General features: G+C 41.4%; 1 protein-coding gene across 1 annotated transcript in view; it reads left to right on the top strand.

The window, feature by feature from the left end:
• Nucleotides 1-27,990, top strand: part of trpm4a (transient receptor potential cation channel, subfamily M, member 4a) — a 66,038-nt gene that overhangs the window by 36,840 nt on the left and 1,208 nt on the right. Inside the window, exons 9-27 of the mRNA XM_061712867.1 lie at nucleotides 1,626-1,728; nucleotides 2,397-2,515; nucleotides 3,760-4,062; nucleotides 6,075-6,176; nucleotides 9,239-9,367; nucleotides 13,385-13,514; nucleotides 14,499-14,644; nucleotides 16,901-17,013; nucleotides 18,041-18,148; nucleotides 18,235-18,281; nucleotides 18,377-18,609; nucleotides 20,428-20,543; nucleotides 20,699-20,831; nucleotides 21,125-21,299; nucleotides 21,424-21,589; nucleotides 22,442-22,623; nucleotides 23,751-23,883; nucleotides 26,581-26,653; nucleotides 27,842-27,935. Coding sequence (XP_061568851.1) covers nucleotides 1,626-1,728; nucleotides 2,397-2,515; nucleotides 3,760-4,062; nucleotides 6,075-6,176; nucleotides 9,239-9,367; nucleotides 13,385-13,514; nucleotides 14,499-14,644; nucleotides 16,901-17,013; nucleotides 18,041-18,148; nucleotides 18,235-18,281; nucleotides 18,377-18,609; nucleotides 20,428-20,543; nucleotides 20,699-20,831; nucleotides 21,125-21,299; nucleotides 21,424-21,589; nucleotides 22,442-22,623; nucleotides 23,751-23,883; nucleotides 26,581-26,653; nucleotides 27,842-27,935 — 2,605 coding nt within the window. The remainder of the gene's footprint in view (nucleotides 1-1,625; nucleotides 1,729-2,396; nucleotides 2,516-3,759; nucleotides 4,063-6,074; nucleotides 6,177-9,238; nucleotides 9,368-13,384; nucleotides 13,515-14,498; nucleotides 14,645-16,900; nucleotides 17,014-18,040; nucleotides 18,149-18,234; nucleotides 18,282-18,376; nucleotides 18,610-20,427; nucleotides 20,544-20,698; nucleotides 20,832-21,124; nucleotides 21,300-21,423; nucleotides 21,590-22,441; nucleotides 22,624-23,750; nucleotides 23,884-26,580; nucleotides 26,654-27,841; nucleotides 27,936-27,990) is intronic.

Below are 27,990 nucleotides of genomic sequence, written 5' to 3'. Positions count from 1 at the left end.
CCTGATGAGCCTGGTCCTGCTCAAGGTTTCTTCCCTCCTAAAGGGGAGTTTTTCCTTGCCACTGTTTGGCTTAAGGTTTTTCTCCCACTAGGGGAGTTTTTACCTGCCATTGTTTATGTAATAACTGCTCGGGGGTCAAGTTCTGGGTATGGGTCTCTGTAAAGCGTCTAGAGACAACTCTGTTGTATTAGACGCTATATAAATAAAATTGAATTGAATTGAATTGAATTATTCCCATTCACTGCAAAAACTCAAAATCTTAACAAGAATATTGGTCTTATTTCTAGTTAAAATGTCTCATTCTTAGTCAAAAATAGTTTCCCTTAAAACAAGACTCAGCACTGGAAAAAACAACAATTTTCACCTGTTTCAAGTAGATCTGACATTGCAGGATGGCTTAGCTTTGCAAAGTTGCATCTGCATGTCTCACAACGTCCTCTGGACGGATGAGACCGAGGTGGAGATGTTTGGTCTTAAAGTCCAGAACAGCATTTCAGCAGAGGCAGACGAGACTCTGATGAAGTCAGACAAGAAGACGCTACCTCTGTTATGGTAATGTAATCATGAGGGGGAGTTAGTACTGCCCACGTGAATTCCTTCAGTGATGCTTGCTAAACAAATAATGGCTAAGTGGGAAAAAAAAGTGCCCTGTGATGGACTGGTGACCTGTCCAGGGTGTAATCCCTGCCTCTCCCCTGAAATGAGCTGGGATAGGCTCCAGCAGACCCCCATGACCCTGCAAAGGATAAAGCGGGTATAGATAATGGATGGATGGATGGATGGATGGATGGATGGATGGATGGATGGATGGATGGATGGATGGATGGATGGATGGATGGATGGATGGGAAAAAGAGTTACATGTTGTTCATCTGAGTCTGTGACCCCGTACACACGTTGCCGGGTATCTGCTAAACCGAAGATATTTTCCTAGGTTTGGAGCTGTCATCCACACGAAAACGCAAATAAACGAATGTTTAAAAAAACTCCGGGCAAAGTGAAGATTTTTGAAAAGTCCGTTTATGTAGATGCGTGTAGACAGAGACAACCGGAGTTTTGCGTTTTCGAAACGTCACATTATGCGCCAAAACAACAACAAATCAACTTTGACGTGCAACCTTTGTTTACTACAGAAATACAGATGATCCAGCACCTGTTCTCCAAGCTATTTATTAAATAAATGGTCTCTGCTCTTGACCACCGTTTACTGCGTTACACCGACGCAGAGCCTACGCCGTAGGGTACGCGGCGACGCGCACCGTACGCCGTACCCTACGGCGTACCCTACGGCGTAGGAGACCCGCCGCGGAGGCGCAGCTTCCCCGGGAGCCGCAGATGATCTACAGGTTAGAATGCTTATGAATGTGGTCGAAAACGCAGATCTTCGGTTATGTGTGGAAGGTTTTTTTTTTTAAAACGATGTAATGTGGATGCAAATTATTTTATAAACGGAGGGGGGAAATATTCGGTTTTAAAAATACCCGGCTACGTGTGGACGGGGTCTGTAGTTGCCTGATACCAGGGTCCACTACAGTCAGAGGATTATAGCTGTGTTTTTACACAAAAAAGTATAAGCTTTGAAGACGGTGTACTAACGTTGGTCCTCTCTTTTCTTTTCTCTTCCAGGCTCTGAGTATTTATCAGAACAGAGACCTCATCACTGTTTTCCACGAGGAGCACGAGGGCTCCGATGACTTTGACACAGTTCTGCTCAAAGCACTTGTTAGAGGTCAGAAAAACGTTTGTTGGTCTTTTCCCGCCGTTCAGATCAGTGATATAAAGTCAAAATTTCTCTCTTTTTTTTTTCGCAAAATGTAGTGTCTGTGAAGTCATAATATCTTCATAGAGTCCAGCTAATTTGGATGGTTATGGTCAGACTTTGTTCGGTTTTTTTTTTTCCAAATTAGCACATTTTTTGGAGTTTATTCATTCTCACACATTTTATTTTAGAATCAAATCTCTTTTTGCAAATTTACACATTAAGAAAGTTTAAATTTCTGAGTCAATTTTCACAAATACCTTTTGTTGTAGAGAGCAGTTTTGTTGTTTTTTGTGAATTTATATAATCAGATTTTCCATTTTTTTGCCAGCAAATTCGCAGGTTTGTGAATTGAGAATTTGAGAGTTTGGTTCTTACAAACCTGTGAGTTTCAAGCTGCTCTGTGAAGATCTGTAGGCTCCCGTGTGGTGAAAAGTGCATAAAGTAGCTTCAAATCTATAAACTCAGAGCTTTTGGCTGTAATTTTACCCCCCACCCAGCTTTCATTTGTCATTGTGTGCAGAATTCTTTTCTGTGGCATCAGTTTCTTTCACATATAAACCAACATAGGGCATTCAATCGTATATTGTCATTGTTTCATACACGTATGTTGATGAAATGTGTTTGTGTGTCTGAAGCGAGTAAACGTATTTCCAGTAAAGCCAGTGAGTACACTGAAGAGCTGAAACTGGCCGTGGCCTGGAACCGAGTGGACATCGCTAAGAGTGAGCTCTTCAACGGAGACATACAGTGGAGGGTACGTTAATGGTCTAAAGACTGAATCTTCATGTACTTATCTTCTTCATCCTCATCATCAAATGTATTTGTCACAATGGCAACATCATGTAAAAGCAGCTGGTCAGAGCTGGGTAGAGTAGCCAAAAAATGTACTCAAGTAAAAGTACTGTTACTTCAGAATAATATGACTCAAGTACAAGTAAAAAGTAGTCATCCAAATAATTACTTATGTAAAAGTAAAAAAGTATTTGGTGAAAAAACGACTCTGAGTAACTGTTGAGTAACGTCTGATTTATTTTTTTAACACAACCATTCAAACAGACAAATGTACAAAATAATCATCTTCAGGCAAATTAAATCAATAAAATAATAAAATTCATTGAAATGAATAAAAAATGAAAAATAGCTTAAAAGGAGCTTGAGGCCAGATTGAGAGAGAATTTATGAAAAAAATTTGTATACATTTTAAGTTTTCTAGTAATAATGTCAGATGAAGCGTTCCAAACCCAAAAGAATGATTCCTCTAGTGTATCTCTCCTTTGCCTTGAACAGGCTGTGTGCTGCAAAATGTGCTGCAATTCAGGACCAAATTTCCCGCGCTGTCCTGTGGATGTGACGTCACATGACGCTGCATGCACGTTCTCCCCGTTCTCCCGTGCCGGCTTCACTGTTGGCTGCAGTACCCCCAACGGCCGTCGTGGCGAAGGGTGGCGCTAGAGTCTCATTTCTTAAAAGGAGCCTCAAGCTCCTTTAAATTAAAATAATCTTAAAGTAAATGCAAGTACTTTAATAAATAATAAAATAAATAAAATAATAACAGAATAAAAAAATAAATTAAGCACAAGTAGCACAAAATTTCAAACCTTTGTACTTTTCTTTTTTAACCAGCAGAACTAGAACAAACATGAACTCATAGAAACTCTGTGTGTGTTTGAGTCTGTGTAAATGTGACAAAACATGCAAAAACAAACATTTTTCCCAAAGAATCACCCAGTGATGTCATGAGATTGACGCGTACGTGGATAAAAGGGATAAAAGCAAAGTAACAGCTCAACGTAGCCTAATGTAGCGGAGTAAGAGGAACAGTTTCTTCTTCACAAATCTACTCAAGTAAAAGTAAAAAGTATATTGATTCAAAACTACTCCTAAAAGTACATTTCCCAAAACTTACTCAAGTAAATGGAGTAAATGTAACTGGTTACTACCCACCTCTGCAGCTTGTACAGCAGCAACGCAGTCCTGACCAAGTGATTTCCATTCCAGTTTGAAGACCTGGAGGACTCCATGACAGACGCCTTGATCAATGACAAGCCCCAGTTTGTGCGACTCTTCTGCGAGAACGGCCTCAACGTCCTCGACTATCTGACGTACAGCCGCTTGGAAGGCTTGTACCGCTCGCTGTCGGACAGCGAGCTGGCCTACGTGCTCCTGCAGAGGCTTCTGAGTGAGCGGCAGGACCTGGCCGGGTCCCAGCCCGGCCTGGAGGGAGCAGGGCCAGCGTCTCCCAAGCTCATGCAGGAGGCCATGGCCACGCCGGTGTCAGCCAAGGAGCTGAGCCTGTACGAGGTGAGGGGCCTGCTCTAACCTGCCGTTAGAGAGCAGAGCTGTGGGGGTGGAGGTGATGAGCTGAGCTGGACCCAACACTAACCCACAGCCAGTACTGGAGTTGAGGGGGGATGAGGGGGGATGAGGGGGGATGAGAGGGGATGAGTGGGGGATGAGGGGGGATGAGGGGGGATGAGGGGGGATGGCATCCCCCCTGAAATAAAAACGGTCCAAATCACCCCCCCTGAAATAAAAACGGTCCAAATCATCCCCCCTGTAAAACTGCCATCCCCCCTTTCCATCCCTTATGTCATTTCATCGAATGTGGTTTTACTGCTATTTCAACATTTAGAGTCATCACCAGAAAAATAACAACAGAAAAATAACTTATTTGACAATTTTCACCTGTTTCAAGTAAATTTTCACTTGAAATAAGTAGAAAAATCTGCCAGTGGGATTTATCTTCTTATTAAAATCAAAAAAATCTTGTTCTACTGGCAGATTTTTCTACTTATTTTAAGTGAAAATCTACTTGAAACAGGTGAAAATTGTTGTTTTTTCCAGTGATGAGTCTTGTTTTAAGTGTAATGAGATTTTTTTACTAAAATGAGACATTTTAACTAGAAATAAGACAAATATTCTTGTTAAGATTGTGAGTTTTTGCAGTGATCCATGTTACTTATCCTGTGAAGGACAGAGTCATATTGATAAGTTCAGAAAAGTGTTTTTTATTGTTGTGTTTTGATGTATTTGATGTAAGCCCAGTGGATATTTAAAGCTTACAGAAGGCTGCATTTAACTGCTGCTATGTCATTCCTGCAGTATTTCTGCAGCTGTTTTGGTCACTGCTATTATTTGTAATATATTATATTATTTGTAATCAGCACAAATTATCTGTCCCCATATGATAAAATCCACCATCCCCCTGATTGTTTTTTCACAACTCGAGTACTACCCACAGGCACCTGCCCGCAACATCGGCCAAGGTCTTTGTAGAGTTTAATGGGATTGCTACGACAGAGTATTAGGGATTGTAGCACCCTATAATGTAATTATTTCCTGAAAATGTAATGTAATAAAATATCCTGACTGATATTGTAAGAACATCTTTACCGATAATGTAATACCTTATTATACCATACATTATTGGAAATGTATTACATTTTCAGGTGGGTCTTTTTTTTTTTTTTTTTTTTCCAAAACTGATAATGTAATACTTGACAAATAATTTAATATATATGTTCATTTTCAGTCCAGAGTTCTACATTTTGTGTTTTAAGTATCTAAGAAAGTTATATACGCTGGATTTGAAACACCAGAATGACTATTGGGTTAAATTGCAGACTTTAAGTACCATGCAATAAATTCCCAATAATGTAATAAGATATTACATTATCAATAAAAATTTTATTACAATATCAGTCAGGATATTTTATTACATTATTGGTGAAGTTATTACATTATTGGCTTTTATTACATTTTCGATTGAGTTACTGTAAGTGCAAATTTTATTACATTTTCAGGGGTTATTACATTATCGGGTGCTACAGGGCAAAACTAAGAGAAATTACTGAATTCATCTTCCCAGATTGGAAATTATGAGAATAAAGTCATAATATTATGAGAATAAAGTCGTAATATTACGAGAATAAAGTCGTAATATTACAAGAATAAAGTCGTAATTGCAGAGTGTGAAGGGAAATATTTGATTGGTTCAGGGGTTGTACTTGGGTTTTTACTTTAGAAAACAGTAAAGCTTTGCAAACCAGCCGAAGCTTTCACTTTTGTAACGTCTCACATTATTATTTATGAATGAATTCAGTTATTCCGCTTTACTTTAAATGCTTAGTTGAAGGATTCAAGGGACTTATTTCTTTATCTATGGCAAATGTTTTGTAGAGACCTTATTGGACCCGATCATCTAGCTCCCTTAATAAAATCATGATGCATTAACTTGTCATTTATTTACATTTGTAGAACATGACTTTCTTCCCATGTTCTTCAAATAAAATGTCTTTATCATTATCCTGCAGGTATCCCGACTGCTGTGGGATCTCTTAGGTGATGTGTGCAAACCGTTCTACTACGGACCTCTGGGCCTCAGCCACAAAACCGGCACCAGAAGAGCGCTGAAGGTCAGAGAAGTGCACACATCTGTCTGTTTGCAGGTCCCTGGCTAGAGCTGTTTCAACCGTTGTTGTAGCTTCTGTAGTTGGAAAACGTTATGTTATGAAAAGAAGACGATCAGACTTTTTCAGGTGGAGAAAAAATGGTAACGGCACAGTTTTCCCGCCACAGTATGTTAAGACTTCAGCAGCTCTGAGCACACGGCAGTCGTGCATAGACACAAATAAAAGTGTTTAAAAGATGGCTGCATCATCTACGGCAGTGTCTCCTCAAAGTATTTACAGTTCTCCCTTGTGGCTAAATAAAACTGCAAAGATCCGGTCCCTGAGTCCAGGTACTTTACTCAGATATACAACATCTGTGTGGTGAAACAAACCTGATTAGACAAAACTTCACAACTTTATAAAGTCAGGTTTTTTTAACCTCGCAAAGTTGCAAGTTATCAAAGTGAGAAACAGAGTTTTTTCATCAAATTTTAAAAATCGTGAAGTTCTTATTTCAGATGTGATAATGTAAGTTTTGCAAATATTTTTTCTTTTTTTCTTACAAATATGTGAGTTTGTACAGATTTCAGTTTGTCTGGCGAGTTTTAAAACTTTTTATAATAGAATTACGAAATCTTTTTCAGGAGATTATAAGTCAAAGTTTCTCTGTTTTTTGGGTTTTCTTTTCGTTATATTTGTTTATATATATATATATATATATATATATATATATATATATATATATATATATATATATATATATATATATATATATATATATATATATATATATATATATATATATATATATATATATTTAAATATACATATATATATTTATATAAGTCAGAATTTTTGAGTCCAGCACATTTGCATGTTCATTATCAGAATTTCTGGATTTCTTCTTCTTCTTGCAACTTTATCAAGTTTATTCATTCAAAGATGTTTGTGAGACAGATGAACCTCCACACACTTTTCAAACCGAAGTTACACCCATGCTACAGAGTGACCAGGAACCTCTGTATTGAGCACGGGACAGAATTCCCAATGTCAAGATGGAAGATACCCGAGATACTTGAACTCCTCCACCTGGGGCAGGACTTCTCCACCCAGAAGGCACGCCACCCTTTCCCGGTGGAGAACCATGGCCTCGGATTTGGAGGTGCTGATTCTCATCCCTGCCGCGTCGCACTCGGCCTCAAACCGCCCCAGCACATGCTGAAGGTCCCGGTCCGATGAAGCCAACAGGACAACATCCACAAAAAGCAGAGATGAAATCCTGAGGTTCCCAAACCGGATCCCCTCCGGCCCCTGGCTACACCTAGAGATCCTGTCCATAAAAATTATGAACAGGACCGGTGACAAAGGGCAGCCCTGCCGGAGTCCAACATGCACTGGGAACAAGTCTGACTTACTGCCGGCAATGAGAACCAGACTCCTGCTCCGATCATACAGAGACCGGACAGCCCTTAATAGAGGGCCCTGGACTCCATACTCACTGACCCCCCACAGAATGGCACGAGGGACACGGTCAAATGCCTTCTCCAGATCCACAAAGCACATGTAGACTGGTTGGGCAAATTCCCATGAACCCTCGAGCACCCTGCGGAGGGTGTAGAGCTGGTCCAGTGTTCCACGACCGGGACGAAAACCACATTGTTCCTCCTGAATCCGAGGTTCAACTATCGGTATCTCGGGGTCTTGTTAACGAGTGAGGGAACGATGGAGCGTGAGATTGACAGACGGATCGGTGCAGCGTCCGCAGTTATGACATCGGTGTACCGGACCGTCGTGGTGAAGAAGGAGCTGAGTCGAAAGGAAAAGCTCTCGCTTTACCGGTCAATCTACGCACCTACCCTCACCTATGGTCATGAACTTTGGGTAGTGACCGAAAGCACAAGATCGCGGATACAAGCGGCCGAGATGAGTTTCCTCTGCAGGGTGGCTGGACGCTCCCTTAGAGATGAGTTTCCTCCGCAGGGTGGCTGGACGCTCCCTTAGAGATGAGTTTCCTCCGCAGGGTGGCTGGACGCTCCCTTAGAGATGAGTTTCCTCCGCAGGGTGGCTGGACGCTCCCTTAGAGATAGGGTGAGGAGTTCAGTCACCCGGGAGGAGCTCGGAGTCGAGCCGCTGCTCCTTCACATTGAGAGGAGTCCGCTGAGGTGGCTTGGACATCTGTACCGGATCCTCCTGGATCCTCCCTAGGGAGGTGTTCCAGGCATGTCCCTCCTCCCTAGGGAGGTGTTCCAGGCATGTCCCTCCTCCCTAGGGAGAAGTTCCAGGCATGTCCCTCCTCCCTAGGGAGAAGTTCCAGGCATGTCCCTCCTCCCTAGGGAGGTGTTCCAGGCATGTCCCTCCTCCCTAGGGAGAAGTTCCAGGCATGTCCCTCCTCCATAGGGAGGAGTTCCAGGCATGTCCCCCCTCCATAGGGAGGAGTTCCAGGCATGTCCCTCCTCCATAGGGAGGAGTTCCAGGCATGTCCCTCCTCCATAGGGAGGATGGGACATGATGGCTGACCAACAGACATAGTGGTTTTCCACAAACTCCAGAGAGAGCAGTCGTGGTAGACGTAGAAATCCCCAGAAACAGCAACATCAAGAAGGAACATGAGAATCTGGGAATGTTTGAAGGAAAGAAAGGGAAAATAAATGATGTGGAAGGTGGAGGCCACAGTGGTGCCAATGATGGCAGGAGTAAGTAGCTGCACCAGATCTCTCTCCAGAAGAGCACAGATCTCAGGCTACGGTGGAGGACCCCAGCTCCAGTCCACCACAGATCTATCAGAGCAACGCTCGTGAGGGGAACCATGCAACAACAGGATGTTTGTACAGTCAACCCCAAAGGGAATGTTTTTAAAATGCTAACAAAGTTCTTAATCCAAAGATGCCAGAACACTTTACTCATTTCTTTGTTGAGTAGAAGAAAAAGCCCAAAAGAACATATATAAAACATATTATAGAATTATTTTTTCCCTTCAGAACGTACATGATGTACTGTAAAAAGGAGAAGGGCTGTTGGCACTGAGAGATGTGAAAATTGTCTGATCCGCTGATGTTTCTTCTTTCTTCTTCTTTTCTTAACCAAAGCAAGTGAATAGGTTGCTGTTGGGGGAGTGTAAATACCGGAACCAGCGCTGCCTGTCGCCCTGGGCGTCGCTCTTCATCTGGGCCGTCCTGCAGAACCGCACTGAGATGGCTGTTTACTTCTGGGAGATGGTGAGGCCCGGGGGACGCTTTCTACATCACTAATGAGAACCAGATCTTTTTTGGTGTCGTTAAACCCCAAATAAGCTCGGCTGATATCGAAAACCCAGACGAGCCCAAGACACTTCAGGGTTTGTTTTCTTGGCCTTTTCGTTTCATCTTTTAATAAACATCCATTTCTGCATTTCAGACCTGCAACATATTCCAAGACGTCGTTACAGTAAAGCGTTTCCTACCCTGTAATGTTACCATTCCTTCTCAAAACAGGTCAAATGTTGTTTTTTTCCTTTAAAAACATCTTTAGCGTTCTCGGTTGTGGAGGATCTGGACTGAACTGCAAAAACTCAAAATCTTACCAGGAAAATTTGTCTTATTTCTAGTTAAAATGTCTCATTTTTAGTAAAAAAAATCTCATTACACTTAAAACAAGAGTAAAGAGTTCTGGCTTTCTTCTTACCAGAAAAATAACTTATTTGACAATTTTCACCTGTTTCAAGTAAATTTTCACTTGAAATAAGTAGAAAAATCTGCATGTGGAACAAGATTTATCTTCTTATTACAAGCAAAAATATTTTGTTCCACTGGCAGATTTTTCTACTTATTTTAAGTGAAAATCTACCTGAAACAGGTGAAAATTTGTTTTTTCCAGTGATTGTTTTAAAGCAGCACAACGTAACTTTCAGCTTTTCTGAGTTTGGCGGCATCTTGTGGACAAAATCGGTAGTGTTTTACCAGAAAGAACACTACGTTTCCCATGAGCACCAGCGCGTACTGCCGGAAAACTCCTGTCCCGTCGCTGCATTTGTTTTGATGAGAGAAGACGGGCCGCTTTTCTGTTTCACCAAGTGAACAGAAGGAACGCAAAAAAAAAGATGTTAAACTGCTGGAAAGGAACTGGAATTTACCGGGATACCTTAAACAAGGAAGCCAGGGAGCAGTATATAGAGAAAATAATGATTATTAACGGTCTGGATCCATATGAAATCCCTAAGAGATCCCTGAATCCCTGAAGAGCCATGTGTTTCAATAAATTTGTATAATAGTAAAACATACAGTACATGTTTTGTATCCCTCTTACTTTTTTTTTCTTTTTTTTTGACTGCTATATTATGTTGAAGAGGCGTGAGCAATATTTTTGTTTTCCTCGTGAGATTATTTTTTTCCTCTGCAGCTACAAATAGAGTTAATATTTTTTCCTCAACAAACTAGTTTTATCTGAAGATTGGGGTTAATTGCTCCGCAGAGAGCTGGCCAGCAACTGCGTTTAGCTGGAGAAGTGGGGAATAAAACCCGTGTTTTGATCCGACGCCCGTCTGTGTGAGTGTTTGTGGTTTAAGGCTGTTTATGGTTCTGCGTTAAATCGACGCAGAGCCTACGGCGTAGGGTACGCGGCGACACGCACCGTACGTTGCGCGTCGCCACGTACCCTACGCCGTGGGTCTGCGTCGATTTAACGCAGAACCATAAATCATGCTTTACTGTGTGTTTGGTCGTTACAGCCGCGATCCAAAGCGAGCCGACGGCTCTTTCACTCTTTTACTTTGTTATATCAGATACTTGGCCTGCGTGGTTCTGCCTCCGAGCAGGAAACCGTTGAAAAGTTAAACCATTAGGGTCTTTTCCCCACGTCTGTTGTGTGGAGCTGCTGCAGCCGCAACGCAGCAACAGGTTCTGCGGAGCTCTGAGCTCCAAGCCCCGCCCATTTTCGTCTCGACTGCGAATCGGGAAGGAGGGGGAAGTGACGTATGCCGTAAAGCAGTCAAAGTCGTAACGATTTGTAGTTTTTTAGTGTGGCAGGGTTCCTACCATGCTCCTCAAAGTTACATAGTGCCAGTGAAGGTGATACAGACTCCCTCAGACCATGACAGAGGTGTCATTAAACCTGTTGGAAGTTGATGTACCATCACAATGACTCTGGAAATATGATATTAAGGTGGAAAAGTTACGTAGTGTCGCTTTAAGTGTAATGAGATTTTTTTACTAAAATGAGACTTTTTAACTAAAATTAGGCCAATATTCTTGTTAAGATTTTGAGTTTTTGCAGTGTGCAGACGGGTCAGCCCAGTACTGTAAATGTTCTGCATCAACAGAATGGGAAGGAGCTGATCCATTTGTTTCCCCCACATACATGGAAGTTTAATACAACACAGACCAGAGCCGGGACTCTGGACTTGTTGCTGATAACGATCTGAATGATCTTTTTCCTTCCGCCTCAAGCACACAATGCCTATTTCTTCAGAAAGACCTGCGATACTGATCTGACCGCAACACACTTTTCCGCTGCGTGATGGATCATCCCAGATCCCTGGAGCTGAAACACTGACACGACTCCGGACAGGGTCAGGGTAGGGTCAGGGTAGCGCTGCTTTCTTCACGGGAAAGTGATCCGTGCTGCAGTCTTGACAAAGGTTTCAGTGGTTACCTTTGTCATGTAGAATTATGGCACTTTTGCACTAGTATCGGATCAGCCCGGCTCTGCTCGGCGCGGCACGGCACGGTTCCACACGTGTGTTTTCGCACTGCCAAGGGAGAAGTGGGCGGGTTGGGGTGAAGCTGCTGTGACGTACTCGATTGCGCAACCGCTTTGTTCATGTCGGCGCTGATCAGAAATCAGCTGGAGCCGGGAGCGGCTGAGAGTAAAACAGCCCGTCTACATCCCTTTTTTAATTTTTTATCGACAGCCACCAGGTTTATGAACATCTGCACCTCAGAGTTGGATCACCAAACAGAGGTTTTGCGCTTTATAATAAAATCGCCGCGAGCCGCGAGTCGCCTCCATGGATCTATTATAAAACGGTCCCCTCGCGCTGACTCCGGCTTCCTGATTCAAACGTCTGATGGCCCGCCCCCCGACCAATCAGAGGCACGGAGGGTGGTGACCTCAGAAATAGTCCCTGCTCAGCCCGCTTTCAGAACCTCACTGAAATGGTTACAGAAAAAAGTATCGACTTGGAGCGGCTCTACCCGTCTCAGCCCTAGTGCGAAAGCGCAAAACGAATAGAATAGGATAGGATAGAATAGAATAGAATAGAATAGAATAGAATAGGATAGAATAGAATAGAATAGAATAAAATAGGATAGAATAGAATAGAATAGAATAGAATAGGATAGGATAGAATAGAATAGAATAGAATAGAATAGAATAGAATAGGATAGGATAGAATAGAATAGAATAGGATAGAATAGAATAGGATAGGATAGAATAGAATAGAATAGAATAGAATAGAATAGAATAGAATAGGATAGGATAGGATAGAATAGAATAGAATAGGATAGAATAGAATAGGATAGGATAGAATAGAATAGAATAGGATAGAATAGAATAGAATAGGATAGGATAGGATAGAATATGATAAAATAGGATAGAATAGAGTAGAATAGGATAGGATAGAATAGGATAAAATAGGATAGAATAGATTATAACAGGATAGAATAGAATAGAACAGGATAGAATAAACAGACCCCAGTGGTCCGCCGTCACAACCCTTGTTAAATGAGGGAATAAGCAGACCTGAAATGCCAAAATGGGTCAAAATTAACGAAAAATAATGAGTGAAATATCTGGGATCTATTTTGTCTTATTTCTAGTTAAAATGTCTCATTTTTAGTCAAAAAATCTGATTACACTCAAAATAACTTGTTATTTGACAATTTTCACCTGTTTCAAGTAAATTTTCACTTGAAATAAGTAGAAAAATCTGCCAGTGGGAAAAGATTTATCTTCTCATTACAAGCAAAAAAATATTGTTCCACTGGCAGATTTTTCTACTTATTTCAAGTGAAAATTTACTACAGGTTAAAATTGTTGTTTTTTCCAGTGATGAGTCTTGTTTTAGGTGTACTGAGACTTTTTTGACTAAAAATTAGTCATTTTAACTAGAAATAAGACAAATATTCTTGTTAAGATTTTGAGTTTTTTCCATCGGCACTATCAGCAAACCACACTGATTATAAAGCTTACACTTAACTGATGCGCCAGTAGAAATGCTTTCATTTGTGAGGAGTGTAATGGCCGGTGTTTCCCCCCAGGCAGGAGAGTCGGTGCTGAGCGCGCTGGGAGGATGTAAGATTCTGAGAGAGCTCTCAAAGCTGGAAAGTGAGACGGAGAGCAAACTGGCCATGAAAGAACTAGCGCAGAAGTTTGAGAACCTGGCACAAGGTGAGTTCCACCGCAAGCTGGGGGGGCGCCTGGGTATGAGGGGGAAGGTCTGGTTCCATTAACAGAGAAACAGTCAGGACTGCATTAAGGCAAGGCAAAGCAAGTTTATTTGTATAGCACGGGGGTCGGCAACCCGCGGCTCTAGAGCCGCATGCAGCTCTTTAGCGCCGCCCTAGTGGCTCCTGGAGCTTTTTCAAACATGTTTGACCTTTTTTTTCTTTTTTTCCTCTTTTCTTCTTTTTTTCCTTTTTATATCTTTTCTCTTTTTTCCCTTTTTTTAATCTTTTTTCTTCCTTTTTCCTTTCCTGTTTAATCTCGACATTTCGACTTTTTTTTCAACTTTTTTCTCGAAATTTTGACTATTTTCTCAACATTACGACTTTTTTCTCAACATTTCGACTTTTTTTTCAAGATTGTACTTCAACATTAATCTCGACATTTCGACTTTTCTCAACCTTCCGACTTTTTTATGAACATTTCGACTTTTTTCTCGAAGTGCATAATGAAAAAGAAATCTTCCCCCAGTTATAACTAATATAAATTCATGCAGCATGTGTTGTCTTAATTCTAAGGCTGATACAAGACTTTTCATTTTTTGCGGCTCCAGACATATTTGTTGTTTGTGTTTTTGGTCCAATATGGCTCTAAAACATTTTGGGTTGCCGACCTCTGGTATAACACAATTCAACACAAGGTAATTCAAAGTGCTTTACATCAACATTAAAAGTGGCAAGACACAATTAAACAGTAAATAACAAATAAAGTGAAATAAAATAACTAAATAAAATAATAAAAAGCACAAGTTGTTAAAAAGTAAGGGCAGTAGAGTACAGCATGTACATCTCATTCTTACAATGGCAAGGATTACCTTTCTATATGGTCAAAACGTACAAAGACCGGCTCAAATACAGTGTTACAGATGAATACGGTTGACTAATGAAGGTGAATGAGTGTTCCACCGTGTGTCCTGTCCTGCTGGTCCAGATGTGTTCGGGGAGTGTTACCAGAACAGCGAGAGCCGCTCCTTCACGCTGCTCATCAGGAAGTCTCCCGTGTGGGGAGGAGCCACGTGTATGCAGATGGCCACGGCGGCCGACGCCCGCCTCTTCTTCAGCCACGACGGCGTTCAGGTAAATGCTGCTTTGAACAAATGTTGGGACAGAAATGTGCAGAGACAGCCATGAACGGTGGCGGTAAGACGTTAACGCTCATCGTTAGGATGTTGATGGGAGCTCACAGTGATGCAGAGATGCTCCTTCACAGTAACATGTCCGGATTACATCCTTGACAAACACTGCAGTCTCCCGAGTGGTTCTCTGTGAATGTGGGTCAATGACGTGACACCTATATTTCCTGAAAAACTGATTTTTTTTCAATTCAAAAAAGGTTTAAATGGATAAAAAAAATACCAGATATATGACCTACCTGTCCCACATATGGACTCACTTGAATTTTACAAAAAATACTAGAAATTTGGGATTTTGTTGTTGTTTTAAACGTCAAAATGTCATGTGGTGCGACCGTCCCACCAGGACTCTTGTTTTGAAAACTTTTTTTGGAATCACTCTAAATTCAAGATTCAAGACAACTTTATTAATCCCTTGAAGGGCAATTAAAGGGTAAATGTATTTAAATGAATCTTCTGCCCTATCTGGCATGATTTCAGAAGTGTCTTGTAGTGTGTAAGAATGCAACACATTTGTATTTATATTTCCATCATAATATACAAACAAAGTTTGACTGATGATCATTTTATGAAATATCATGTGGCGCGACCATTAAAAAAACAACCATTTTTGTATAATACTGAAAACTTGTAAAAAAAAAAGATGTTAAGATGTTAAGGAAATTCATTTATTTTAATATGAATCATGGTTGTACCATGTGACTTTTTTTAAGGCTAGTGCCAATTCATCTTGACAAAAAACTCTGAAATCACTTAATTTAAAATTTTAATATGAATTTATGTGTACACAACAATCTTAATGTTTGAACTACTGCAATAGATATTCTTTTTTTTTATTATTTTAAAATTGACCTGTTGAAAATCCTTATTCGTCATTGACCCTTATACTACGCATCGCAGGGCTACGCATTTCTGGGACGTACCATTGATAAGGTATTACAGTACATCTGGAAGTAATAAATGCATGGACTAGTATTAATCTAAAACATGCAGGGCAGTGGGCCCTGGATTGGTAACCGAGGTGAATAGGGGTATAACAATATATTGTACCACGAAATTTTGCGATACAAAAACGTCACGATACGTGTCGTGGAGGTGACAAACTGTATCGTGATATTGGATTATTAATATTAATATATTGTGTTGACTAGTAACGCGCAGCGTATTGGTGACGACCGCGCCTCAACCCGCGGACCAAAATTTTCCTCCGCTCAGAAGAAACTAGTACCGTTTTGGTCCCGATCACGGGACTCTTGCAGGGTTTTGAGCTCTGAACTTTTACTGATGTAAGGCTGGTGTAGAGTTAAGCCTTACCTTATTAAATTAAACCTTTTTGGGGTGGTGAGTAGAATAAACACGGGGAAACTTCTGCTGAGTTCCAGTGTAGTTTAATGTCCCTCAACAGTGTAGGATTTTAGAACATCAACACAGCACCTAGTGCCGTACTGTGGCGTATCACTCCGCCCAATCTAAAACAGACTAATCACTACAGATAAACTGACTAGTGTCATTATAGTCCCTGATTTACATCAGAATATAAAGAATATATTTATAAAATAATGAACCCTGAATTACCAAAATAAACTTCTTAACAAAAATAAATCTCTTACACTTATAAGGTGAGCATGAATCAATCTGTTTTATGATGTAAAATTGTATGTATTTATTTACTTTTATTTATTTATTTATTTATTTATTTACTTAATTTTTAATTGTTAAATTTCTGGAAAAGAAAAAAGTCAAATCATACATGAGAGAAACTATTCAGTTTGTGGCTAAATATTTGTACTTGTATGAAACTGAAGATGCATAATGCAAACCTGACATTTACTTTTAGTTCAGTTTGAGGAAAATGGTTGTCCTGGCTTTCTCTTTAAAACTTAAACAGTTATAAAGCATTTCAAACTGTAACAATAGGGCAAACGCACAGCATTGTTTTGTATTTTGTGTCTCTTAAATAAAAGACCATTTTTCCAGTCATATGTTCCTCATTCAAGGTTGATAAAAAAATACTGCTATAATATCGTATCGTTATCGTGACCTCAATATCGTGTATCGTATCGTATGGTGAGATTAGTGTATCGTTACACTCCTAGTCCTGAACAACAATTGTCTGAAGTTTGAGCAGGATTGCCACTAGCAGCTGATATTGATGCGGATGATGCATGATGTCCTGTAACGTCTATGCTGCTCCCTGCAGGCTCTGCTGTCTCAGATCTGGTGGGGGGACATGGAGAGGAGCACCAAGGTCTGGAAGCTGGCTCTCACCTTCTTCCTGCCTCCTCTTCTCTACACACACCTCATCAGCTTCAGGTCAGTGTTTTGCCCAGGTACCGGGAGCAACTAAACCAGGGCTCGGCAACCCGCCCGTGTGCGGCTCTTTAGCGCTGCCCTAGTGGCTCCCTGGAGCTTTTTAAAAAATGTTTGACCTTTTTTTTTTCTTTTTTTCTTCTTTTCCTTTTTTTCTCTTCTTTTTTCCTTTTTTCCTTTTTTTCTTTTTTGTCTTTTTTAACTTTTTTCTCCTTTTTTCTTCCTTTTTCCTTTCCTTTTTAATCTCGACATTTTGACTTTTTTCTCGATATTTTGACTTTTTTCACGAAATTCTGACTTTTTCCAATAGAGAATAAGATCTTATTGTCTATTTCCAATAGACAATAAGATTCTGCTCCCGTCGTTACGTCACGACAGGAGCGATTTACATCGCCCACAACTAACTCCGCCGGCCGGAGCTTCCTCCATTTTTTCGTAGCGGTGTATCGCGTCATTCAGGCAGCCAATCAGCACAGAGCCTCAGACTCCAGTCCTCGAGGGCTGGTGTCCCTGCAGGTTTTAGATATTTTCCTGCTTCATTGCACCATGATACAAGTGACTGTGTCATCAACAGAACTATCCAGACTTTGATGACAAGCTGGTGACGATGATTCATTAGAATCAGGTGTGTTAAAGCAGAGAAACATCTAAAACATGCAGGACACTGACCCTTCTGGGATTCACTTTGACACCTGTGGGTTAGAGAATGGGAAGATAAAGACATGGTTTAGAGGCTGGATTTCTCATTTATTTAGCAAAAACAATCAAAAGCTTGTTTTTAAGACATTCAAGGCCTGTTTAAAATAGGTAATAGATGCCATAATAGGTCCCCGTTAAGGTTTTTTTCCCACTAGGGGAGTTTTTACCTGCCATTGTTTATGTTATGTTTATGTAATAATTGCTCGGGGTTCATGTTCTGGATCTCTGGAAAGATCCTAGAGACAACTTTTGTTGTAATAGATGCTATATAAATAAAGTTGAATTGAATTGGTTTGCTAAACGAGAGCCTGTCATGCTGTGGATGTTACAGGGACACAGAGGAGGAGGTCAATACTTTGTCCGTCTTCCAAGGCAGAGACAGTGACAGCATGGACGGGAATGATGCCACGGTCTTCTCCCTCGCTGACATTGTCCAAAAGTAAAAGCATGCATACATCAGTCAGATTTAGTTTTTTCTCTTCTTACTTTTAACAAAACATTGTGATTCTGTGTTTGTGATTGGAGTGAGGAGGACGCAGAGGAGCTGAGGGCTCTGAAGGAAAGCATTGAAGGTTTGTTCAGAACAACGTTTACATTTTAAGCCTTCAGCATAGACCAGAAAAATCATGGTTGACTCATTCCCTTCTTTCTCTCTGTTCTAATCCAGGCTCTTCGCAGCCCAACTCCAAGAGACCGTTTATCGTGTCACGGTGGCGACAATTCTGGTTTGCCCCCGTCACCTCCTTCCTGGGCAATGTGCTGATGTACTTCCTCTTCCTGTGCCTGTTTGCCTATGTTCTGCTGGTGGACTTCAAGCCCCCGCCCCCCGACGGCCCCACCTCTCTGGAGTTTGTGCTGTACTTTTGGGTTTTCACCTTAGTCCTTGAGGAGATTCGGCAGGTTGGTTGTTGCTCGTGCACACGTGGTTTACTGACTGAAACAACCGTTTCCTAAAACCTATGATGCATATATTTGTTTTCCAACCTTCTCTACTGAACAAGCCAAGACTGCCAGCAGACTGGTCCCAGACCTGGGGCCTCATTTCTAAAAGAGTGCGTAGGATTCATACTAAAAGTGCACGTGTGCCCAAAAGCCGAAAATGGTGTGCGCCAAAAAAAATCCTGATTTATAAAACCGTGTGCACGCACATCTGCACGCAATGTTCTCTTTATAAATCACAGTCCAGCTGGGAGGTTGTGCAGGTGAATTTGCCTCATACCCCGCCCTCTACACGCCCACTTTTTACCAAGAATGGGCAATGGAAACTACTTTATGACTGTACTTACATATAAATGAGCCTGCTGAGCATGTGCAGCGGCTTCCTGCAGCCTGTTTCTGCTGTGCGTCAGGATGAATGAAACGTGTCGAGCCGGTGTTCTGCCGAGTTGTCCTACCTCAGCAGAAAATACTACCATACGATCCCTGTTTCTTTTATCTTCGTTTCTTTTTTTTCAAAGGCTTTTTCATGCAAATAGACGAATTAACAGCAGGAAGTCAGAATGTGTTTCCACATAGATCTATGTGTACGACGCTTCGGCGGAAGAAAAAAACCTGTCAAATCACGCTTCAACATACTGTAGATAAATGCAGGTAGGATGATTTGACAGATGAAAATACCCCGTCAGATCACGCTTCCACATACACATCAACATTTATCTATGTGGAAGCGTGATCTGACGGGGCTTTTTTTCTGGACTTTGTTGCTCTTCATGTCTTTGTAATGTGGCCAGAACGTAGTTTGGCATTGTCTTGCTGAATGAAGCATGGACATCTGTAGGACCAGATGAGGTCTTAAAGGCAGCGGATGCTTCTCTGAAGTCTCACTGTGTTTTTCTACGTTAATGCTGCCATGACGGAAGTGGAAATGAGCTTAGGACACTGATACAACCCCAGAACATAAACCATCAAAACATCTGCAATGTGGACTGGAAACATCTATCCCACTGCATGTAGACTTACTTTGCTTTAATTAACAAAAGATGACCCTGAATGGGAGCATTAGGAATTGAAGAAGCAGAAGCTCCCATACAGAGCCTTGTGGTACTCCTCAGTTAGTACAGTCCATGTTTCCATGGTGATGGGCCATCCCAGATGCCTCAGAATTCAGAGATGCCTCCTTTGGACAATGTGATTTTTTTTAACTTTTTTCTCAGTAAAGTGATTAGTGAATATACGTCTGTATTGTAGTGATGACACACGTTTCCATGGTAACCATTGTCCATGTGATTATATCAATTGTTCATAAATGATAGTTCTGAGGGATCAGAGATCATCTAAGATCTGCCTCCTTGTTCTTTACCAACTGAATTTCTTCCAGATTCCCGGAAATGTTTAATGACATTCTGCTCAGTAGACAAATGTGAAAATCCCTACCAATATTTCTCTGAGTAACTTTGGTTTTGGGAAGTGGAGATCTTCTCTCCACCATGGCTCCTTAAAGACTTTTTCAGGGCTACTGATTTGAAACCAATTGATCATAACAATGTCCTGTTGAAATCATCTGTTTGAAATAACATCATTATTTTTTTCATTCACTTACTTACAAGCTATAAATTCACCTAGCATCTTCATTTTTGGAACATGTGGTGGGCCTTTATGTCTATGTAAGCTTTTACATCCTTCTGGTATCACATTATTGTGAAGAGATGGTGTCTTTTAACAAATAACCTGAGAGTCATGTTTCTTTGCGATCTCCTTCCACCCTCCCTGTGTTCACAGACCTTCTTTGTGGGCAGTTTATTTTTGCTCCAGAGGATGAAAAACTACATCCAGGATATCTGGAACAAGTGTGACCTCACGGCCATTCTCCTCTTCATTTTGGCTCTGTGCTGCAGGTGAGTACACACCATATATATATATATATATTTATATATATATATATATATATATATATACATATATATATGAGCAGTACACACCCTATATGAGCAGTACACACCCGGTATGACATGGGAACATCGGCTCAACACTGTCTGCTTTTCTTCTCCAGAATGTTTCCCTCATCGTATAACTTTGGTCGAGCTGTGATGGCCATCGATTTTATGGTCTTTACTCTCCGTCTGATCCACATCTTTGCTGTCCACAAACAACTTGGGCCCAAGATCATCATTGTCGGCAAAATGGTAAAGACACAGAGCTCACAAGACAAGCAGATGCAAGAAAATGAAATGCAGTGTGACACAGAAGCGTCAGTCACTTAAGAATGTCAGAACATAATCATTTTTGCCTCACATCAGAGTTGATGCATTTGCGCATTTGACAAATTTTAACTACAAAAGAGAGCTGCGCTAAGCTGATCCTCCAGGAAAGTGGAGCCCCCTTGTGGTTACATGTGGGAGTTAACCCCAAATGCAAGCCCCAAACATGGTCAAACCTCCAGCATCATCCGTCGCTCATCCGTGGTTCCTGCCCTCAGGTGAAGGACGTCTTCTTCTTCCTCTTCTTCCTGGCCGTCTGGCTCATGGCCTACGGAGTGGCCAACCAGGCGCTGCTCTACTCCTACGACTCCCGTCCTAACTGGATCTTCCGCAGAGTCTTCTACAGACCGTACCTGCACATTTTTGGGCAAATCCCCATTCATGAGATGGACGGTGAGTATCCCCCCCCCCACCTCTCCAAAACCAGTGTACAGTCAGGTCAGCTTTAATCAGTAACTCAGACAACTGGACCCTGATATCAGGTTGTTTGAACATGTCTTCAATGTGGTCCCTCTAGTTGATAAAATGGAGAACATCAACTGCACGTACAACACTACGGAGATAGAGGCCGGGGCGGAACCGTGTCTGAACTCCTACGCTAACTGGCTGGTCGTCATCCTGCTGGTGATCTACCTGCTGTTCACCAACATCGTACTGGTCAACCTGCTCATCGCCATGTTCAGGTGCGCTGCTCTTCACCCTTACCTGCACCCAATACTCAAGTTGAGGGGGGATAAGGGGGTATGGCATCCCCCCCCAAAATAAAAATGGTCCAAATCATCCCCCCTGTAAAACTGCCACCCCCCCTTTCCATCCCTTATGTCATTTCATCAATGAATGTGGTTTTACTGCTATTTCAACATTTAGAGTCATCACCAGAAAAATAACACCAGAAAAATAACTTATTTGACAATTTTCACCTGTTTCAAGTAAATTTTCACTTGAAATAAGTAGAAAAATCTGCCAGTGGAACAAGATTTATCTTCTTAATACAAGCAAAAAAATCTTGTTCCACTGGCAGATTTTTCTACTTATTTTAAGTGAAAATCTACTTGAAACAGGTGAAAATTGTTGTTTTTTCCAGTGATGAGTCTTGTTTTAAGTGTAATGAGATTTTTTTACTAAAATGAGACATTTTAACTAGAAATAAGACAAATATTCTTGTTAAGATTGTGAGTTTTTGCAGTGATCCATTTTACTTATCCTGTGAAGGACAGAGTCATATTGATAAGTTCAGAAAAGTGTTTTTTATTGTTGTGTTTTGATGTATTTGATGTAAGCCCAGTGGATATTTAAAGCTTACAGAAGGCTGCATTTAACTGCTGCTATGTCATTCCTGCAGTATTTCTGCAGGTGTTTTGGTCACTGCTATTATTTGTAATATATTATATTATTTGTAATCAGCACAAATTATCTGTCCCCATATGATAAAATCCACCATCCCCCCTGATTCTTTTTTACAACTCCAGTACTGCCTGCACCCCAGGTCTCGGTCGTGGAAGGACTTTTACCCTGTTGTGTTGTTTCCTCTGCAGCTACACCTTCTCTAAAGTCCAGGAGCACAGTGACACGTACTGGAAGTTCCAGCGGTACAACCTGATCGTGGAGTACCACTCCAGGCCCTGCCTGGCGCCGCCCTTCATCATCATCTCACACCTCAACCTCTTCATCAAGAGATACATCCGTCGCATTCCCTCTGTGAAGAGCCAGCACTTCGGTGAGTCTCCTGTAAAGCCCTTGTAGAGCAGGGATATTCAACTGGCGGCCCGCGGGCCACTTGCGGCCCGCCAGGAGCTTTTATGGCCCCTGGTCATATTTCATACCTAGTTATTAATGTTTTTAATATATATTAAATTGTTTTATATATCGTCGCATTTCATGTCACTTCCGGCCAGCGGCAGTGGAAGTAAGCGAAACTAACATGGTTTACATATCGCATTTTGTTAATTAATAAAAGTTTCAGATGCTTGGTAGCTTTTTCAGTTGGTTAATGATTCATTCAGTGTTTGTACATGTTAATCTCTGTTACAGATGTTTTTTACTAATTCAGATTTTTTGCCAGTGATAATGTTTGTCACATTATTTGTTATTAACCTCCGTTTATAGAGGACTTGTTTACTTCATTAGGCTTCTAGGAAACAATGCATGGTTTCAAAATGAACTTGCATTTAAAATAATATTTCTTTATCTGAATATTATATTTAACATTCACAATGACTAAATATGGAGACGATTAATACATAATTCATACATAAACTAGACAGATATATTCTCCTGCTCATTCCTGTGCACAAATGTATTACAGGACTGTCTCAGAAAATTAGAATATTGTGATAAAGTTCTTTATTTTCTGTAATGCAATTAAAAAAACAAAAATGTTATACATTCTGGATTCATTACAAATCAACTGAAATATTGCAAGCCTTTTATTATTTTAATATTGCTGATTATGGTTTACAGTTTAAGATTAAGATTTCCAGAATATTCTAATTTTTTGAGATAGGATATTTGAGTTTTCTTAAGCTGTAAGCCATGATCAGCAATATTAAAATAATAAAAGGCTTGCAATATTTCAGTTAATTTGTAATGAATCCAGAATGTATGACATTTTTTGTTTTTGTAATTGCATTACAGAAAATCACAATATTCAAATTTTCTGAGACAGTCCTGTATATATACAAAAATCTTCGTCTTTGAGTGCAAAATACATTTTGGAAACCCCCAAATTTTCCACCTGCGTGCTTTGTGAGGGAACGCAGTGCGGCCCCCTGCCTAATCTAGTTGATACCCCTGCTGTAGAGCCTCTCCAGTGATGTGGCATCATTTACCATGTTCTGTCTGCAGCTCTGGAGCTGCGCGGCAGGAAGGCCAGCCGGCTCAACACGTGGGAGGCCATCCAGAAGGAAAACCTGCTCTCAGCTCAGAACAAACGGCAGAGGGAAAGCGACAGTGAGCGACTCAAACGTACATCTGTGAAGTAAGTTGCCTCTGCTTTTCTGAAAAGGTCTATGATCTGTCAGCCCCACCGGCTGGAAAACAGAGAACTTAACACTCATTCTGTCGTTGCTGAACTGAAATAAACAACGACTCAAAAGCTGCTGGAAGTGGAAGGTGTGGCAGAGAGAAGTCATCATAAATCATCAGGGATGTTGCGTCTGGCGCCTGGCAACAGTGCCGAGGCCATATGGAGGTGGTTACGCGGGCAGAGAGTCTCACTTCAACACAACACTTTTCCATTACACAGACTACATTTACATGCAGTCAAAATTCAGGTTATTGCTAATATTCCGGTTACTGAAACATTCAAAATATTCCGTTTACATGGTAATTAATCATTTGTGATATCTGGATCAAACCAGCGACGTGTGGAGAACGTCATGACGCAATTACCGTCATTTCTGCTTCTTCTTCCTGTATCCAAATTCAAAACAAATGCTGCTTCGTGCAACTTTTCTCTCACCTTCTTGTAAATCTTCTATCCCGGTACTTTCTACCGTCTACAAATGCAGAAATGTTCATATCCTTCATTACATTTATGAAGTGATTAGTCTCCTCCTGGTCTTGTGTTTCTCCGTGTTTATAAGAACTTCCTGGACTCAAAAGACCAGGATTCCTTGTGAACAGAACATGCGCAGAAAACAAATTCCTGTTCCGTTTGATGGGGATATTCCGTTTGGCGTTTACATGACCCAATATTCAGGTTTTAAAAAGAGTAACCCAGGGCTCATATTTGGGTTTTTAAAAACCTGAATATGAGCAAATTCGGGTTATTCAAAGGGGTTATTGGTGTTTACATGGCCGTGCAAATTTGGGTTATTGCCAATATTCGGGTTTTAAAAGGGTTATTGATGCATGGAAACACAGTCACAATTTTTGACTGGCCCCGGTCTCAGTCCGGTTCAGTACCACCTCAATCAGTTTACACGCAGCAAAGAAATAGGATTTCTGATGGTATCAGATAAACATCCAGGAGACCCAATCACTTGTCTGAGTTTACATGCTGTTCAGAGAATCAGATAAATGTCCAGAGCATGGCTGACTCCGTGACGCTATGTGGCGCTGTAACCATGGTAACCATGCTAACCATTTCAACAAAGAGCCACTTCCGGTTGACGGTTGTTTTGTTTGGCGCCAATGTTACGCCTTCAATATATTTTCCCGCTTTATTTTGATCTGCTCCGGTTCCTGATGAAGATTCTGCCATCTCTTTCGCAATCTTTTTAAAGGTGTTTAAACAACTATTTAACACGCGCCGTCTCCTTTCACCTCCGGGTGAATGCCCCAGAGGAAATTCTCCAGCTGCTCAGACTACAATATCCGATGTTTGCTTGTAATAAGAAGATACATCTTGTTCCACTGGCAGATTTTTCTACTTATTTCAAGTGAAAATTTACTTGAAACAGGTGAAAATTGTCAAATAAGTTATTTTTCTGGTGTTATTTTTCTGGTGATGACTCTAAATGTTGAAATAGCAGTAAAACCACATTCATTGATGAAATGACATAAGGGATGGAAAGGGGGGATGGAAGTTTTACAGGGGGATGATTTGGACCATTTTTATTTCAGGGGGGGGATGCCATCCCCCCTCATACCTCCTCAACTCCAGTACTGCTTATACGATCAGAAAACCGATTGAAGTGCTGCATGTAAACGTACTGACTGTGGGTGGGGCCTTCATGGTAGGGCGGCCCGGGACACATCGCCCCGTCAAGCCCGCTCTGGATGTGGCTGTTGGCCACCGGGTCCAGAGCCGTGTGGGCCACCGGGCCCGGAGCCGCGTGGGCCACCGGGCCCAGAGCCGTGTGGGCCACCACGGAGCAGGTTTCCTTGCCATTGTTTACTGTCCCAAAGTTGTCAAGTAAATATGCTGGTTTGAAATGTAGCGGGTGTGAAGGAGCAGAACCGGGTAGAACCCCGGCCCAGTCGGTGAGAAGACAATCACCCAGGGGAAAACCCTCGAAACAGAGCAGAGAATAGTCTTATTTCTAGTTAAAATGTCTCATGTCTCAACAAATCTCATTACACTTAAAACAAGAGTCATTACCAGAAAAATAATTTGTTATCTGACAATTTTCACCGGTTTCAAGTAGATTTTCACTTAAAATAAGTAGAAAAATCTGCCAGTGGAACAAGATTTTTTTGTTTGTAATGAGAAGATAAATCTTGTCCCACTGGCAGATTTTTCTACTTATTTCAAGTGAAAATCTACTTGAAACAGGTGAAAATTGTCAAATAACAAGTTATTTTTCTGGTAATGAGTCTTGTTTTAAGTGTAATGAGATTTTTTGACAAAAAAATGAGACATTTTAACTAGAAACAAGACCAATATTCCTGGTAAGATTTTGAGTTTTTGCAGTGTAACGTGCACTGTGGCGCTGCTGTCTCTGCTGATGGCTGTTGTCGGGTCAGTGGGAAATCCCACTGCAGCACCAAAACTCAAACAGTCTCCCCAGGATTCAGACGGAAAGGGTCAGTCAGTAGCTTCAGTAGAGGATCCAGAACCAACCAGAACCAGAACTGCTGCTCCTAGGACAGCTCTGGACAGAAATACAGACGTGGAAAGGGAACAGCGACTTGAACCCCCGGAGGCCCGGTGGCTGTGTCTGTGAACATGATGGTTCTGTGTGACATGGAAGCTCTGAGACTGAGACGGTACCGGCGTTTCCTCCTGCAGGGTGGACAGCGTTCTGAAGCAGATGGGGGAGATCCGAGACCACGACCGACGCCTGCAGCTGCTGGAGACGCAGGTCAGAGTCCTACATGTGGCCATTTTTTTATTTGATTTATTCACACTCACACATGTGAATTGTTCTCCTGGAGAATCAAAAGCTTATGGTAGGAGCCAATGAACATAAATACAGTAGACAGGAATACATACATGCACTTGTACTTAAACGAGCTTGAGGCTCCTTTTAAGAAATGAGACTCTCTAGCGCCACCCTTCACCATGACGGCCGTTGGGGGTACTGCAGCCAACAGTGAAGCCGGCACGGGAGAACGGGGAGAACGTGCATGCAGCGTCATGTGACGTCACATCCACAGCCCAGCGCCGGAAATTCGGGCCCAGAATTGTAGCACATTTTGCAGCAACAGCCTGTTCAAGGCAAAGGAGAGATACACTAGAGGACTCATTCTTTTTGGTTTGGAACGCTTCATCTGACATTATTACTAGAAAACTTAAAACGTATACAATTTTTTTTCATAAATCCTGCCTCAATCCTGCCTCAAGCTCCTTTAATACACACAAAACAATACAACATGCACATTGTACTAGACTACCACTTACATACAACATATCACATTACAAACACTTAACATGAAACATATTGTGATCCCAAAGTGTACATTTATATATATGAGCTTAACAATTGTTTAATTAACTGGCGTTTAAATATGGATATGGACTGTGACTTTTTAAGGCTCATCATTCAACTCGTTCCAGATCTGTTTCCCCGACACACAACACTCAAACTTGTTCCCACAAGTTTACGTTTTTTCCCTATAATAAGGTGATTATGTCTAGTTTGATAGATTGGGATGAGTTGAGTTAATCTGGGATTCAAACCTTAGACCAACCTGATATATTGTACAAGCATTATAGAAGTAATTATATTATTTAAGTTGAAGAATACCATAGTGGACAAACAGATGGCGAGTAGGTGAATTAAATTCAGTCCAGGAGATAAATAAAAGAAAATGACCTGCAGGATTAATGGGTGGTACAAATTTATGTACACGATTGTAAGTGGGGAAAGGTATTTTCCCTGTGTGTGTGTGTGTGTGTGTGTGTGTGTGTGTGTGTGTGTGTGTGTGTGTGTGTGTGTGTGTGTGTGTGTGTGTGTGTGTGTGTGTGTGTGTGTGTGTGTGTGTGTGTGTGGTTTCCCTGCAGCTGTCTGCATCTGTCCACTCACCCGTCTCCCCCGTCTCCCCCCCAGCTGGAGTATTGCTGCAGCGCCCTCTCCTGGCTGACGGAGGCTCTGTCTCAGAGTGACGCCATCAAGACCGTCCGGCCCGCTCCGCTCATCAAAGGTACCGGTCGCTCCACGACCACGTCCAGGCCCGATCACTGATAACTGGGATGGGA

This window comes from Cololabis saira, chromosome 21, assembly GCF_033807715.1.
Source record: "Cololabis saira isolate AMF1-May2022 chromosome 21, fColSai1.1, whole genome shotgun sequence".
Classification (NCBI taxonomy): domain Eukaryota; kingdom Metazoa; phylum Chordata; class Actinopteri; order Beloniformes; family Belonidae; genus Cololabis; species Cololabis saira.
The sequence above is the reverse complement of the archived record's forward strand: the minus strand, read 5'-3'. Positions and strand labels throughout refer to the sequence as shown.